This window comes from Gambusia affinis, linkage group LG24 (assembly GCF_019740435.1).
Source record: "Gambusia affinis linkage group LG24, SWU_Gaff_1.0, whole genome shotgun sequence".
Taxonomy (NCBI): domain Eukaryota; kingdom Metazoa; phylum Chordata; class Actinopteri; order Cyprinodontiformes; family Poeciliidae; genus Gambusia; species Gambusia affinis.
In genome coordinates this window covers 9948043-9966397 of record NC_057891.1, presented here as the reverse complement: position 1 = coordinate 9966397, position 18355 = coordinate 9948043, and the positions used below count along the sequence as shown (strand labels likewise).

General features: G+C 37.6%; 1 protein-coding gene across 2 annotated transcripts in view; it reads right to left on the bottom strand.

Annotated features, from left to right (window-relative positions):
- chrm4a (cholinergic receptor, muscarinic 4a) overlaps window positions 1–16844 on the bottom strand; it is a 48141-nt gene extending 31297 nt beyond the window's left edge. The window contains exons 1-3 of one of the 2 annotated variants that reach the window (XM_044109798.1): window positions 16721–16844; window positions 4581–4635; window positions 2967–3236 (exon numbers count right to left, since the gene is read on the bottom strand). In XM_044109798.1, coding sequence (XP_043965733.1) covers window positions 2967–3021 — 55 coding nt within the window. In that variant the 5' untranslated portion in view covers window positions 3022–3236; window positions 4581–4635; window positions 16721–16844. The remainder of the gene's footprint in view (window positions 1–2966; window positions 3237–4580; window positions 4636–16720) is intronic. The other variant, XM_044109797.1, reaches the window with a different exon arrangement.
- Between the last annotated feature and the right edge of the window lie 1511 nt (window positions 16845–18355).

The window sequence follows — 18355 nt, the reverse complement described above, 5'->3', positions numbered from 1 at the left end:
CTGCAGATATTTATTAGGTTATTCTTGTTGACAAGCTTAGCATACTGTCATGTATTAAACAGTTATAACAATTTCTGCATCCAACAATATTACTCAACTTTTTTGAGAAAAAACTGATAATTCTTTTTGCCTTTTGCTGGCATACTGCCATGACTGTAACACATACAGGTCTGCTCAGCAGCAGGTGTCTGTCGCTGCCCTGGGCATAAAACGGTTACTGGCATCCCAACGCTCATGTTGTGTTTAAAGGTGGCTCAGAAAAAACATGTTACGACATGCTAACAACGGATTAAAACTGTTGTAAAGGCTGAAAAATGTGTGGGAGAAAAATAGAGCTCAGATAATGGGAGTGTGGGAGCCACAAACGACCAAACAAGCCTGTTTTTTCAGTGAAAGTATCTATGAATATCAATACATTTGAAAATGTGATTTTCAAAATGCAGCTATTTTGTGTGTGTGTGTTAGTTACCCAAATAACTTTTATACACATTACAAATGGAAGGCTGTAAGTATTTGTGTTTGGTGAAGCTGTGATTTTTATGAAACACAGTAATAATCACACAGATGCCTAAAAAAATGAATAGTTTTATTGTTATCACTATAGCCCCACAAAATTCCATGATTAAACTACCTCCATATGCCCACCTCTAGTGGACTGCACAGCAAACTGCAGGATCATTTTAAACAATACACAAAATGTGTATGTGTTTGTGCATCCAAAACATTTATTTTCAATAAATGATAAGAAAAGTGTGCAAACAACAGCATAAAAGTTATTTAAAATGAGAAAACCAGTGCAGAAACCAGTAGGAATTTAAACAATAACTTTATGATGGTCCTAGAATAACAGTTGCTGGGAGGAAAGGTCTATGATAACATTCTGTTATCATAGATAACTCAGGATGTAGCAGTATGTCTGGTGATGATCTGGTAAAGTTTATGAGGTCAGATGAGAACTTCAAAGAGCTTTGTGGTATGAACGCTACCTGCCGTGTTTGGAGGAAAAGGAAGGATGAGAGTAATACCTAAAGCAGCATGCCAACCGTAAAACATGGCAGTGGAAGCATAATACTGAGGGACGCTTCTCTGTAACTGGGACAGGGCGACTGCACTATGGTCCTGGAGGAGCCTGGGCCATCTCCACACCTCAACCCAGTAGAAAATCTCTGGAAGGAGCAGAGGCTCCGTGTTGCCTAGCGACAACCCCAAAACCTAAAGGATCTGGAGGACATCTATATGCAGAAGTGGACCAAAACCCTGCAGTGTGTGTAAATCTGGTCAAGAATTACAGAGACAAACCTCTGGGATTGTAAAACAAAAGTTTATGTACCAAATATTAGGTTTTATTTTTTAAATCATCTCAAATTGGTTATTTCACGCAGAACAAAATGTTGAATAATTTAAAAATCATATGCTTTCATCATTGATGAAAATTACAGACCTCTCCATTCTTTGCAGGAGGTGAAAGATGAAAAATCACCTTTTGAATTTGAGTTTAAAGGAAAGTTTCAGATAGCTTCAAACTGCATAAAAATTTAACAAACAGAAACTTTTGCTTTTTTGGACACATCCATACACTAGAATAAATAGCTAAGGATCATAAATCCAATAATTAATCGAACAAAAAGTCTCAGCCTCATCCAACTCTCCAACATAAATACGAATCGACTTTCCAGCAACACAATCCAAGGAGCAGGCTGCAGAACAGGTGGATTAAAGATGGGTGACAAATGAACAAAGAAGCCACAACGATCCGCTGGGCCATTTAAACATTTTGACCATTAACACGCTCTAGGAACGATGGAGCACCGTCCTGCCTTTCCTCTCCTCCTATCTCACTACATTCCTCTTCACATACGAGCATCATATGCCACACGCCCTGCGATTTCTGCTAAACCATGTCAACAGACATATCTGAGAGCAGCTTGTGGTGTTCAAACATAGATTTTTACTCTGAGACTGGTTTTAGATTGTGCATTTTTATTAGTTAAACAAAGGAGGATAAAATTCAACCCTGTTTTAAGCCCGGGTTTTTCACACTAACTCACGGAGGGGAAATGAGAAAAGAGGCAACATAAAAAGAAAAAAAAGAAACAAGAAACAAACTGGTAACAGAAAAAGTTTAATAAAATGTAAACCTATAAATGATGTTTTTCTGCTTTGGCTCACCAATTCTGCTGCATTTGCATGCATCATGGTCCCAACCCCCATAAAGAACAGATTTTACATCTTATGCCTAGAAACAATAAAAAATAAAAATAAAAGAATAACAGCACTGTTTAGATTTTAATATTTTCCAAGAAAATTCAAATAGCAACATGTCATATCTATAATTGTTGGAATTTTAGTAAATTTCCGTGTAATCAGAATGAATTTAAGACATCTTAAGGGTAGAATTCATACAAATTTACCATGTAAAGATTCCAGACTCAGATTTCAATGTCTGCCCGATGTAAAAGTGAAAATGAAATTATTTATTGACTGATTCAGCTAAGTGATCATTACTGTAATAAACAAACAAATTGCAAATTTACCGACTGAAATTTAGGATGGAAGAACAGAAAGTATGAAGGACATGGGAGAATGCAGAAGGATACAAAGAAGAAACAAACAAACCTTTAGATAACTAGATAAGTAAAATAGTGTAAAAATAGACACTTTCTTTATACACTGCTTTCTTTGTCCATGCTTATCCATGCTAAAAATGTGATTGATTAATTTCCAATTACGTACTCCATTGTTAGATTTTTTTTGCATCGAACAAAAATAAATAAATGCTAAATCTGTTTTTGTTGGGATGTCATTATGATGAGAATCGTCTCTGTCGCGGGTAATTCCAAAACAGCGAGGTCACCGGAGCGCACCTGACTGATTCTCACACTCTCAGGTTTAAACTAAAACCCATGGCTTATTTCCACCAACTCTCCCTCTGCTTGTTAATCCGAATAAAAAGGTTTTGTACTCACCGCTGAAGTTCCAGTGAGGCTGAAAGCCTCCAACTTCACTGCTTTCATTAATCATGTTTCATGGCAAAGAGCGAAAGCCAAGTTTTCCACTCAGGTTTCTGTCGCCTCGACCCTCCGCTGGAATCAGAACCGATGTTTGGACTTTTTTCTCCTTCCTGGAGCTTGATTTTGTATCAGTCCGAGTTTTTGTTAACATCTAATTAGGATCGCAGTGATTTGAGCTCCATTCCATCCAGGCGCACCACTCCGTTCCTCACCGCGCCGCGCTCTCTGGAAGAAGCAGCAGAGAGATAGAGAGACTTATGATGTCATTTTCTTCAGCCAATCCTTCATGACTCACTGTTTGGATATTAGAACTCTCATTTATACAGATGCTTTCCTAAATCTTCCCGACATTTATCCACAAACTCCGGGGAATCATCCGTCCTTTCGGTGTTCCCGGAATGTTTTAACCAACATTTACAGCAAGCTACGACTAGAACGCAGTTTTCTACCAAATCACAGCAGATTTTCATATTCTCTCAGCCCTCTGCCAATCAAATTCAATCTCCTGTCAGGCAAACGCAGGCGAAAGCCTGAGGTTGGGGGAGGAAAGTTGGATTGTGATTTTGTCACTTTAAAAGTGAAGCAAACATTTTCAGATAAAGGAAGAGGCGCTTTTTAAAAACTGGGAGATTATGACAGTGTATTAGAGACTGTGAATAAGAACAAAAGGAGGATAAATTTCCCCCATAGAAACTCATAAAATTTTGAGATTAATCTCAGAATTTTTGTAAGAAAAAAATGGGAAAGTTAAGATAAGATAAGTTAAGATAAATCTTTGTCATTGTCACAAGAACAACAAAAACTTAAAAAGTGCCATCAGTCAGTGCATATGCTTAAAAATAACTGTCTCACAATTTACACACAATGTAAGAAATGCATAACAAATAACAGATAAAAAACTAATAAATAAGAATAGCCACATTCACACACACATCATTCATGATGATTAATGGTTGCACTTAGTTTTGTTATGCCACTCCAAAGAAACTTAAAACTGAAGTGTTTCTGAAGGACCAATTCAGAAAGATCTAGCACAGGGATCTCAAACTCCAGGCTTCGAGGGCCGCAGTCCTGCAGTTTTTAGATGTGCCACAGGTACAAAACGCTGGAATGAAATGGCTTAATTACCTCCACCTTGTGTAGACCAGTTCTCCAGAGCCTTAATTATTCTATTCAGGTGTGCTGCAGCAGAGGCACATCTAAAAGTTGCAGGACTGCAGCCCTCGAGGACTGGAGTTTGAGACCCCTGAGCAGAACATAAAAATACATGAAGCACAGAGAATTTTCTGTTGAGACAAACAAAAATACTAATCATTGAAGAATTAATTGCATTTTTTGAAGCATTAATTGCTTCAATGATTAGTATTTTAGTATTTTTCAAGCATTGTGATAAATACCTTAGAGCAGCAAACCGTTGACTTTTTTAAGAGTAACTCTTTCTTTTTCAAATGTCTTCCACTCTGATTAACCTTCTGACTTTAAAGAGTTTAACATATTGACAGCATCTTGCATATTTTCTCAGAAACTGTACATTTTCAGTGACTTGCTCAGTGTAGCATCATTGCTTACATTCAACATGGTGGTGGCAGTGTGATGGACTTGGACAACTTTGCTGCTTTAGAACCTGGACATTACAAAATCAAACAAGTGTGATAAAAAAAAAAAAAAATCAAAACAGAAAAAATCTATTGGGGGACAATCACGTTTGTTTATGGTGTATACAGGTCAAGAATCAAACAATGTTTTCAAAGAAGATCTATTATGTACAATTACCTTTTTGCATGTTTTTTTGTAATACTGTTTGTGCCTCCACTGCTTCTATAAACAGTGCAAGCCCTAAAACAAAACATCTGACTCTTTGTGGCAATAAGTCTATGTTTTATGGTGTCTGAAAATCGAGCCACTTTAAAAATCTTCTCACCTCCTTAGAAACTGTTTTGTTACGCTTTCCAGATTGATAGAGGTCAATGGTTTTGTTTCTTATCTGATCTTAAATTTCTTTAGATTGGGGCTTTAGATTTATGTCAGACAGAGTGACCTGGTATTCAGACCTGGGTGTGTCTATTAATGAAATTGAGCAAAATTTTCTATAACCATCCTCTTAATTAGCATTTTTTGAAAGCTAAATAGGAGCTGCACAGTGGTGCAGTTGGTAGAGCTGTTGCCTTGCAGCAAGAAGGTCCGGGGTTCAATTCCCGGCCCGGGGTCTTTCTGCATGGAGTTTGCACGTTCTCCCTGTGCATGCGAGGGTTCTCCGGCTTCCTCCCACAGTCCAAAAACCTGACTGTCAGGTTAATTGGTCTCTCTAAATTCTCCCTAGGTGTGAGTGTGTGTGTGAATAGTTGTGTGTCCTGTATGTCTCTGTGTTGCCCTGCAAAAGACTGGCGACTTGATTTTAAAATATGCTTGATTAGTTGAAATTTCAGTGTGAAAAAAACAAACAAAAAAACAAACAAATCTGCTCAGTGTTTCTCACAGCTCTGCTCATGTTGTCATTATAATATAAAATACCTCATCTTCAGAGGAACAGGAGCCATTGAATCAGTGACAGGTTTACTGCTCTGTCTGTGTGAAATTTCAGACCATCTGCTGTTAGTCATTCTGTGTGAACACAGAATGACAAAAAATAAAACCCAGCAAGTCTTGTGAAAACCAGGTGACTTAAACCTCTGATGGCCAAGCCTCCTATTGTAAAAATGAGTCGAATGCCAGAGAAGGGCATGAGTAATGTGAGTGTGCAGAAATAGTCAGGCACACACCCAGACTCTTCTCCCTGCAGTAGGTTGTATAATGGCTGAGCCAAAATCAGTGCACTTCAACCCATAATGGTTTGAGTAGAATTTCTTACGTAAGCTTGTTGGTACAAAAACACACACTCATACACACACGCATTCCATTTCCTACTATTAACGTCCATTTAATGGACACACAAAGGAATCTCATGCCTTCGCATTGTGAAGTAGTTGTCCTTCACCATTTATAGCGAACAATGTCCTTTTATAGTTTTTGTTTTGGAAGCAAACAGAGATGCATATTACATGGGATCTGACATTTCTGTTAAAATGTTCAATTGAAATTTGTTAAAAATAATAGTTGAAAGCTTTTTTTTCGCAAACAAGATCTTTCCAGGAATTTCAACGACTTCACAATATAGAGATACAAACATTTTAATTGATACATGAACTATCATGCATCAAGTTAGTGCTGAATCCAGTACTAACTTGGCATCACTGGATCTCAAGTGCTGAATTTGATACAGTGAAGGTGACAACTGTGCAAAGTGAATTGAGATATTCCCATGTAGCAACAATGACATATTCAGTATATCCACCACTTATGTAGTTTGTCCCAAAATTTCTATTAATGGACTGATCACTTCAAGTTCATCCATCCATCCATCTTCTTGGGTATGTGTGTATATATATATAGATATAGATACAGTATATATAGATATTTTATATTTATAAAGATGTCTATTTATTGATTTATAAATATATCTACAAATTCATATAAATCTACATATATATTAATTTAGATATTATATTTATAAAGATATATATATATAGATATATATAGAGGCGGGGTTCACCCTGGACAGGTCGCCAGTCTGTCACAGGGCAAAACAGAAAACATACAGGACACACAACCACTCACACCTAGGGAGAATTTAGAGACCAATTAACCTGACAATCACGTTTTTGGACTGTGGGAGGAAACCAGAGAACCCACCATGCACAGGGAGAACATGCAAACTCCATGCAGAAAGACCCCGGGCCGGGAATCGAACCCAGGACCTTCTTGCTGCAAGGCAACAGCTCTACCAACTGCCCCACTGTGCAGCCCCTGATAGATAGATATATATGAATATCTGAATGAACTATATAAATTTATAATATCTAAATTCATATATTATATTTATAAAGATATAGATATGTATATCTATCTATATAAATATAATATATAGATTTATCTATATATAGATATTTTATATCTATATCTACAAATTCATACATATATATATATTGCCCAGAAGGATAACTAGTTTTCAATTTGTTTTCCAATTTGTATAAGTTTAGACTTCTAAAAGTCTCTTTTTGTTCCATGTTTTTTGCATTTTCTTTTTCCAAATCTCCCATTAATTATTAAAAGTGGTTTTCTTATTTTCTGTTTAGAATTAGAAATAAAACTCTTCCAATGGATGAACATGAGTACTGATGTTGAACGTGGGGGAAGCCGGAGCACCCGGAGTGAACCCAAATCTACACAGGGAGACGTTTCCCACCGTGCAGTCCTGGCTTTTTAATATTGAAATGTCCAATTAACAACTGTAGCTCTTTTTCCAAATCCCACCAATCACCCAACCCACACCTGGCCCCTCCAGTCTTTAAATCTGATAATCTGGAGACATAAAGTGCTGTCTACGCTGGATGACCTTTACTTCTGCCTTTAAACTGGCGCAGACAGGATGGAGTCATAGCCTTTTTGAATCGCCTCCACAGTGAAATCTTTGTCTTGGGGCTCTCTTCTGCTTCAGAGACTTTGTTCTGTTCATCTGACTCTTCAGCTGGTTGAGTCTCTGATTGCTGAGGTCTCTGGATTCGATCTTCATTTACAGTAACCTTTGTCTGTGGAGGCGATGTTCTCAGTTTTTCTGTAAGACGTACAGGATCCTTACCTGCTACATCTTCTGAAACTATGACTGGTTTTATCTCTATTTGCTGTAAAGCTGTCTGTGCGATCTCTGGTGCTGTTTCTACATCAGGTTTTGGTGTCTCTGTGTTTTGGACCAAGTTTTGATCAGTCACTATTGGGTTTAAATTGTTTTCCATTTCAGATTTCACTGCTGTCTTTCTCTTTTTCTTACATTTTGATTTGGTCAATGGTCTTTTCTCAACCTGCTGATCCCCAATTGGTTGTTTTTCAGGGACCATTTCATCTTCAGTCGCCTGCTGCAGTTTATCAATCACCGTTTTATTTTTATGAATCTCAATAATGATGGAGGCTCTCTGATCCTTGACTATTTCTAGCATTGAAACTTCTTCTTGTTCCTTGTTTTTTACAGAAACTTTCTCTTTGACTGTTTCCAATTCACAGGCAGCTTTCATCGCTGCCTTTCTCTGGTTCTTGCGTTTAGATTTTTTGGTTGCTTTTCTCTCGTCTCGTTGGTCCTCACCTTGCTGTGTTGTGCAAATCATTTCTTCTTCTGTCGCCTGATGAAGTTTACCAATGATCGTTTCATTTGAGTATATCTCATTTTTATCTCTCTGATCACCAACTGATTCTGGTACTGGAATGCCTTGATGTGCTCTGTTCGCCTCTGAAACTGTTTCATTACTCAGAGTCTCCAATTCAGAGGCAGCTTTCTTTGCTGACTCTCTCCTCTTCTTACCTGCTGATCTCTTCAATAACTTGGTCTGCCCATCCTGATGCCCATCCTGTTGTGTTTCAGACGATTGTTCTTGGAGCAGTAAAGGGAGCTCAGTTTGTGTCGAGATTGTTTGATAAACTGGTTTTAACAGGCAACTGGATTCCAACACATCTACCTCAGTTTGAGTTGAAACCGTTCCACAGACTGGTCTCCAGTGACTTCTGGTTTCCAGCTCATCCATCTCTGTTTGAGTTGAAACGGTTTGAAGGATTGGTTTCAACTGGGAGCTGGTTTCTGGTTCCTCCATCTCCGTTTGCGTTGAAATCGTTTTAAAGACTGGTTTTAACTGGGAGCTGGTTTCTGGTTTCTCCATCTCCGTTTGCGTTGAAACGGTTTTAAGGACTGGTTTTAACTGGGAACTGGTTTCTGGTTCCTCCATCTCTGTTTGAGTTGAAGCCGATTGATAACTGACTGGTTTCTGTTTTAGGTTTTCCTGTGAATCAGTCTGAGTTTGTACAGAAACTGTTGGTTTCCTGCTTTGTTGTCTCTCTGAGAGGACTTTCGTCAGCAGATCTTTCTGCTGTTTTAGTTTCGCACTCAGTTTTTTATTTATATCAAACATTTCATCAAGCTGATTCATTAAATATTTCCTAAATTTGATGTATTCCAGTTCAGTCTCCATAAATTTAGCAGCACATGTACACTTTGGTTGAGTTGCTGTCAAGGAAGCTTCCTCATTACTTTTTTGTGCCGCCATTGAAACTTTTTCCGCTTCAATATTCTCAGCAATAAAAGTTATATCTACATGAGGTTCTGACTTGGGCAGCGCTTTCCAAAACATCTTATTTCCCCTGCTGGGCGAAGCTGCCTGAAGACTTTTGTTTTCCAGCAGAGGTCCATTATTAATGTCAGTGTTCTCAGTAAAAAATGACAGATCTATGGTGGCATCAGGCTCCAGTGAAGTTTCTTCCATTCCAGTAATCTCAGAGGAAATCCTTTGATCAACAGGGGCGTGTGTCTCCAACCAGACACTGAATGGTATTTTCTTCTTCTTATTGCGCCTGGTCCTTGGTGGTTGTTCCTCAGACATGGAGGGCTGTTCCTTCTCTACTATTTCTATTTTCTCCTGCCCTCCAACGGTGGACTCTTCTCCGCTGACCAGGGATTCGTTCTGCTTCTCAATGTTTCCAGCAGAAATCTCTTGGCCAGCTGGGGCGTGTTCCTCTGTCCAGGTTTTAGTCGGTACCAGGTTCTCCTCAATGGGCTCATTGTCATGTGTCGGTCTGTCCCCTTTTTGATCGACTACCTCCAGAGGTTGGGCGATCGATCCATTTTCCATCACAGATGAAGCCTCCTGCTGTTCGATATTTTCAGCAGAAGTTTTCATCTCTTGCTGCTCCAACCAGACAGCAAAAGGCACCTTCTTCCTCTTGCGCTTGGGTCGGTTGGGTAGCTGCAATTCTCTTTCAATGATGTCGAATTCAGTCTCCTCGACCTTAGGCTGGTTGGTCTCCATCATAAGCTTTGCTTCTTTTAGGTTCTAAGTTAAAATCAAATCTCTAGAATCTCGGTTAAGATTTCACTGTAAGTTTGATGTAAATCACCAAAGGAAATTTGCACCAAACAAAGTTGTAAATCTGTAAACTGCTAAAGATATTCTGTATGTATCAACAAGGCTTCTAAAGGCTGTGATGAAAGTTGATGATGTGAGAAGCTTATATAATGGCTGGTGATGTCAGAATTCTGCCTTTGGAGTCACGTTGTGATGTCACAGTGTCCTTTGATATTCAGTCTGATGGATTTTTTTTTTTTCATTAACAGGACGGATGCACGCGCAACCTGACTGCAGAAAGAGTCAGTGGGCTTTTAAACTGTCACGGGTTGCCATAGTTACCAGTGATGTGCGGTCAGGGGACGCAAGTGAGCCAGTACTGTGGAGTAATTATTTTTTATTTAGCTTAACCAATTATGATTAATTTTTTCTTCAAAACTGCAGAAGTTTCGCATTTTCCCATTCAAATGCTCGGAAGCGAAGTGAGGCAGCAGCAGCTGAGCCTCACCTGGGATTAATCAACCTCTCGCTAACTGCCATTCTATGAGAGCATGCTCCTCCTGTCTGTACGTCGCCAATAAAATGGTTAAAAAACATTTCATATCTGAACTGATTTTCCATAATTTAGCTTATGTATATAATGTACAGTGTTTTTTTTTTTGTCGCCAGCTGTCTGTGTAACGTGTTCCTTGTGCTGAGAAGCGATCAGAAACGGCAGAGAACAGATTTGAGGTTAGGCAGGCAGTTCTCTTGCCTCATGGCAGGGGGCGCTCATCATCCCAGGTATTGTGACTCCACAATTACTTACTCTGGTAAGAGACAGTAACAGCGAGCTAGCCATGGAGCTAGCCATGGAGCTAGCCATGGAGCTAGCCATGGAGCTAGCCATGGAGCTAGCCATGGAGCTAGCCATGGAGCTAGCCATGGAGCTAGCCATGGAGCTAGCCATGGAGCTAGCCATGGAGCTAGCCATGGAGCTAGCCATGGAGCTAGCCATGGAGCTAGCCATGGAGCTAGCCATGGAGCTAGCCATGGAGCAAAGTGCAGCAATATATTTATAGTTTTCTCCTCTTACCACAGCAATAGCTTATTAATAATCGCAAAATAAACATTAAGCCTAAAAACATACCACTGTAACAAACTGAATGTTGTGTAACCCCCATATATGCGTGTAATATTATTGTTAGTAGTATTTTATATTTTATTTGTATTGGATTTTGTTTTGTAATTTAATACACCAGCAAATCAAATTTTAATTTAGGGTTTTCTTTTCCTACCAGAAACCGAAAGTAGGTGGCTCGTGTAGCTCAGATTAGTCTTGTGACATCTCTTACCACCTTTATGCTAATGGTACACATCTTTATATTTCTTTCTCACGAAGTTTTAGTCCCTTACTCACTTAACTCCAGCATGTTATTCCTCCAGATTAATGCTGAAAAGTAGACAAAAGTTGTGGTTTTTAGTCTCTAAAGTATTAAAGCTAGACATCAGGACAAAGTGACAAAGCTAAGAACTACAGAGATATCAGACACTAAGGAGAAATTGTGGATGTACACTTAAAATTGAACAACCACAAAAAAAAAAAAAAATCCAGCTATGTTCACCTTCCACCATCTTAAAAAGAACTTAAAGCTGCTGCCACATTTTTCCCAGTATATTTTGACATACCTAAGATGGTTTTATTTTGGCTCAAACATAAAATAATGGAGATTGCTTCAAAAAATACCAACTGTATCATTTATGATGCACTCCATCTGCCATAAATAAAAACATAGTTTGTAAAGATGTCTGAACAGACAGGAACAGTTTTTGGGTGATTTGGTTCTCTGTATTGTCAGTTACAGTGGAATAAATAATACTTTGACACAACAAAGGTGGATAATTCACCCACTTTCCCTTTTGATTCTTATTCCATCATTTGGAGTGATTAGGGTGTGGACAACTCTAGGTTGTGGTTTTGCATTATTAAGCCATAATTCCAATACCCAGCAATGAGACAAGAACATATATTGCAGTTCATTTTAAATACATGGTTAAGCAGTGAATTAAATAGTCTTCTTACTTAGGATTATAAAGTTTGTTTGGAACCATTACATCCAATTAAGCCTAATGTCACTAATTTACATCATATTAAAATTTATATTAATTGCATGCATTATTTGTAAGTTAACAATATTAACATATTAGCACTTAATGCAACAAATAAAAAAAATAAAATGAAAACAATATATTATCTTTGCACTGGACTCCTGTCTGGAAAATATGACTTTATAAAAATGTCATCTCTTCCACTGTATGGTCTAGGGCTTCAATAAACATCATTTGCTTGTCCTATGTTGAAGTAGTGGAGCTATTTAATTCTATTTCCATCCTGTAGATTCCTAAATAAAGAAGCCATAAGCTTGACGCTCTCCGTCTTTTTCATTCAGTCCACTTAATGACGAAAACGACAAAACAAATAAAAAACAGACTGGAACCTCTTAATATAGTTAAATGGTTTACTTCAGAAATAATAATAATAATAATAATAATAATAATAATAATAATAATAATAAAAAACGGTACAAAGGTTACTTTTCCACGAAATAATAAAGAGAAACAAGAACATCTAAAGAGAGAGAGAGTGAGGTCAAAAAACTGTGTAGCTCCATTCCATCTGCCCAACTCACCCTTTCCAGCCACACCCTAAAATCCTTAACTCCAATAAGAAATGTAAATTTACTAGGCTTTAGTGTAGTCAAATATAATAAATTACTACAGTATTTAGGCTTCTACACATCCTTTTTTGTGTTACTTTTTTAATTTACCTCTTTTTCTGTGTAGTACGTTGTCCTCATGTCTGAATACTGTTAACTGACTGGCCTTCCCAGTAACATTTTAAATAGAAGGAATTTTAATTAAAAAATGGGAATGATCAGCAGATATTTTACCACATTTTCTAAAACACTGACTGCATTAGTTAAGTCTTAGTTGCAGAGCATAAAGTACCTTTTACAATGTTTCATAGGATTTACGAGTGTTTTACATTTACTGACATTTCCAGTCTTTTGCAGCTTTTTTCTCACCTTTAATTTGAAGCAGCAGTAAGAGCGACTGAATCCTGGAAATCAGTCGTCTTGCAGTGTTGCCTTTGTATGCTTCACTAAACGACCTAATTAAATCCATTCCTTTTTGCTCCAATAGCTGTTATAGTTTTATTGAAGTGACATCTGTTAAAAAAAATAAAATAAAAAAAAAGTTTTGTTTCACTAAATTGTAACCTTTTGAAAAATGCTTAGAAGGTGTCCTAGTCCCTTCCTTTGGTCCAATTACAGAACTGATTCAATTAAAAAACTTCCAGAAACATTCAGCTATGAATTTATTTTATTAAGTTATAGGCAGAAACATTTATTAAACAGACTAAAGCTTTTCTGTAAGTAACAGGATTTCAGCCAAAATATGCCATCGCATCTTGAATATGAATTAAATTTGTTTTGATGTCTCAACTCCCACTCAAATTAAACAGCAAGCATGACTGCAACATAATGTGTTCTGTCAGATGCATTTTCAGCCTTTTGAATGACAGACCATCAATGTGTCAGTTTCTTAAAGCACATTTGGACATTTCCTTGCAGGCACAACATTGTTTTCATTTTATTTGCTTATTTTATTCACATCATTTCAGGATGAATGATGAAAATAAACAGAAAGAACAGCATATTATATGGATGAAAATGTATCACAAACAGACTGGTCAAAAGGATACAAGCCTCTTCCCTCAATGCATGACATTTAGTCAGACTAGGTTTTCCTCTGTTAAGTTAAGGTAGTCAGAATGATCAAAATTGATATTCTTTGCCAGACAGATTCTTTTACTTTTTCAAATTCAGACAGTTGGTAAAATTGCCTTTTAAGTTGATTTGTGGAGGGTAAGCATCTGACAATAGTTTGCTGAAATTCTCTCCCATTCCTCCTCATAAAAGTGGGGTGGCCATGTTGAGGCTTATAGCCTGTATATACAGAGAGTCTGCTGATTTATTCTTAATTAATTCCTTCTTAAGTATACTGTGTGTAATTTCATTTTAATCACTCCCTGGATATACAATAATTTTATCCACAGAAAATAAAAGAAATTGTAGACTGAACTAAAATAATGCAGGGCAGATGTAATAAATTCACCCAGATTCACATTTTTATTGATTCTCATTTATAAAAGTAAGACAATACAATGCATCTCTTTGCTATCATGAGATGATTCCTTAATTGTAAAACAAACAGATATAAGGCCAATCAAAAAGTGGTACAGTGTAAAATTCTGAAGAGTTTTTCCAAATAAATATATTGTGAGATTTGGGTGATAAACTGTAAAAATGTTGCCTTTCTGTGACCCTCCAAGCGGTTCTCTTCATTAAATCCTCTGTCTTCTTCTTTTTGAGAATTGCAAAAAATTATCCATACCCCTCAAACCTTTCCACACTGTCACACACCCACAAACCTTCATGCATTTTATTGGGCTAAGATGAGAAAGATTAAAGTAGAGTATGATACAGCTGGGACACAGTAGTTATTTTATACTGTGGATACAACAAAATAATCTGACCAGAACAGGCCCAAATGGAATCTAATTTTCTTACATGCAAACCACTGAAGGTAAAAATAACACTGCACAGCAAAAACAGACTAAAGCACTGGGCACTGCCGTCCCCAGTGTGATGCTGTGAGCATGTTTTTCATCAGCAAGGACAGGACAACTCATTAGCATTGATAGGAAGATGGATGGAGCTAAACTCAGGATAATCCTGGAAGAAAACCTGTTAAAGACTTCAGAACTCCACAGTTTGAGATTTTAATTTGAATGGCTTTGGGCGGTGCGTTTTACTACAGGTTTTCTTAATCTTGGTACCTCCAGAACAGAGTTGGTGTATCCTGATCATTTGACAAAATCCCTTCTTCAGAGAGTCTGAAATAATTACTGTGAGCTCTGTGAGGAAACAGATTAATTCTTTTCTCCTGCAGAAGAGATCACAGCAATGGCTGCAGTCGGACAGATCTCGGATCCCTGCTTTTCTAACTCAGGAGTTAGAAAAAGGAAAATGTTGAGGTTAGAATCAGCATCCTTTAAGGATTTGTCCCTGCACAACCTGTACACATGAGCCTCATATTTAACCAAAAGAAAATGTTCACTGCAGGATTGCACAGATGGGGCGTTGATATCTGAAGGCAGCTTGAGGAATAAGTCATGTCACAGCCATGTTGCCTTATAATGCTAAACGAACAAGAGCTAACAACACAGTGATATATGTCACATTTGGACATGGACATCTAAAAGTAATCTGAATTTACACCAATTTGGATTAAACCAATAACTTCAACACAATTCAAGGAATTCAAGCAATTCTCTGCTTTACCACAGATAATTACGCCACAGACCACTTTACACCATTGTCTCCAGAGGTTCCATTTCAGGTCCCAGAACAGAACCAGTGTAGCATCATTGGCTGAATAATGGCTAATTGCAATGATGATTCATAACATTTGTGTAATGAATATGCCTTCCAAACAATTTAGTGTTGAACACTAATGGAATTTTAAAAAAATAACTTCTTTTTTTTTTCATATTTTGCATAGCCTGGGGAAAAATAACTTCCTTTTCCAGCCAGCTACATTCATGTGAGGCTTATTGTATTTTTTACCCCACTGGAACACATCAGGGTAAAGAAACATATACATTCACAATCCAACTATCCATTTATTTGATGTAAAATGTATTTATTTTTTATTCTCATTTGCTAATGCTAATGTTACAACAGCTCCTTTTGTGTTGATTATTAATCTAACCTCCTTAGATTTTTATTCATATATCCTGCTACTAATTTATTTTATTTTATTTCATTTTTGTTGATTTTCTTTATCGCAGTCAATCACATATGAAACAAGTTTCCTGTATGATCTAAACAGTGGATTGATACTGGCATTGTAGAAAATAATGTATTTGAATACTTTGCATAACCTAGGGGCATCACCTTTTGCAGCAACAGCCTCTCACATTCATGAGAGGCTTATTGTATTTTTCACCCAACTGGAACCTAGGGAGGGTTTAGAACCTAGGAAGCGATTCTCCCTTTTCAAAGTTTCAACGTTGTCAACACCAAAATGCTGAGCCAGAAATGTTGGTTTCCAGACTCCCTGTGAGAAACTTTATGAAAACAAAAATATAAGTACAGCAGGTCAGACACTGAGCATGTCTGCTTGCTGTTCTCATTCTCGCAAGAATTAGACTTGTTTAATCACCTCTCATCTCTGCTTGGTAGCTAAGAGCAACAGTTCATTAGGGCATATTTTTCTCTTCATTTTAATAGTTTCCACTATTAAAGTATAAATAGTGGAAACTACTAATAGTTTAATATTAGAACCAGTGTAGCATCATTGGCTGAATAAATAGTGGAAACTATTAATAGTTTAATATTAGAACCAGTGTAGCATCATTGGCTGTATAAATAGTGGAAACTATTAATAGTTTAATATTAATTGGTACAAAGAAAAATAAAACAGAAGCATCAAACTATTTTTGCTCTTACACAATAACAAATGCTCCCTGTAGAGCCACTTTAGGTCATACTAAACAAATTCAAACACATTGACCTAAATATCAACTCCGTGAAAACTCTCTCCTAAGATGAATAACAGCAAGCAGTTTTCGGCATGGCAACCTGAGATGTATCTTTCACAATAAAACAATCTTAAACTTTTAAAGCGTTCTTCATGAACCATATGCGCATTCACAGACATAAATATGGCAAACTAACATACCTGCTGCCCGCTGTCAGCCAGGTGCTTAAAATTAATGATGCGTCCTCTGTGTCGAAGCTTCGAAGAGCGCGTCGAGTGATCCAGGAGGGGTGTTTTAAGCGCGTGCCAAGGCTTGTGTTGATTGAGCAGGTGATGACGTTTGAAGCTTCGCTCTCGGGCCCGCGTGACTGATTCGGAAACTGGCCTGTCAGTTTGCTTGTGAGACATAAATTCTACTAAAACCGCTCTTTTCGCGTCACATTTTCTTGTTTTAGGATTTCATTGCGAGTGTCGTTGCAGTTTGTTTGAGCGCCTTTTTTTAGCGATAAGACTAAATGTTTCCATGTTTGGCAATATTTTTGATGACTTTTAATAAAAAGGTTCGCATACCGTAATAGTAAATTTCTCATGATGTAAAAAAAACAAAAACAAAACAAAACAAACAAACAAAAAAAAAAAACCAATGGAGCGGGTTCTATGTTCTAATGCATTTCTTTTAATTTCTTATTTTTTAAATGGCAACATGTTGGTTGTGTTCAAATGAACTTATACTCGTCTGTGCTGAGACATTATGGAACTATGCATAAATTAAGGAAATAGTTCCATAGTGTCATTAGAAGTATGAAGGTGGAAGCATCATGTTGATACAGAAGGAGGACAACCTTGCCACTGTTCATAGCTAATGACCCTGCAACTCACCTTGGAGATCCAGCAGATGTATCAAGCGCAACTGTCAGGATAGAAACACCAAACTACACAAAGCAATGTCACCAAGAGGTTTGATTTGCAGCACCGTCCAAAAGTATTCATTCCACTTTTACGTTTTGTTGAAAGAGCCACAAAGAATGTTTTCTTAGGATTTTATATGACAGCACATGAGGTAGAAAATGGAGGAGCGTGGGGATTTACATTTTCCACTATTATTTGTAGTCTGATCAGTAAAGATATATCAGTCTTGCACAGCAGAAACAGATTTAATGCTGTTGCAAGACTAAAATTCTGCCTGTAGCTAAATATAAGCGATCAGAAATCCACGAAATCCACAAAAAAGCAAATGCCCCAACAAGCACTGCACTCCCAAGGCACTAAAACATCAAATGTCTTTGTCAAATTAGTATATGACATAAAAGAAAACCCAACACAACTGACGTTCAACATATACCAGGATTAGATTGGCTACAAATCATTTTAATAATTAAAACATATGACAATTAAATATGAAAGCTTCATTGCTTCATAAGGCTTCATTTGCCCATCACTAGTTGTAGAGTCTTGTGCTACCACAATATGTTACCACATCACTAACATAGGGTGACCATATTTTCATTTGGGAAAACCAGGACACCTTGGAGCGGGTGGGGGGGCTGAAAATCTTTGTAGCAGGCCAACGTAATCCTACAATAACATAATATCGCTTTGGCATGTTGTTGGCGTACTGACAGCCACGCTATCTATCTTCTGATTAAGAACAGGGCTGCCCGCACTGACGCGGCTCAGGGATTACGTCACACGCAGCGCTGTGCGCAGTGCCCTAGAGCCCGTCAATTTAATGGTCCAGTGAAGGTCATTTAAAAAACAGGACATTTCCTCACTTTCTAAAAATAACCCGGGACGCCCGGGACAGGACGTGAAATACGATGTCCCGGGAAATACGGA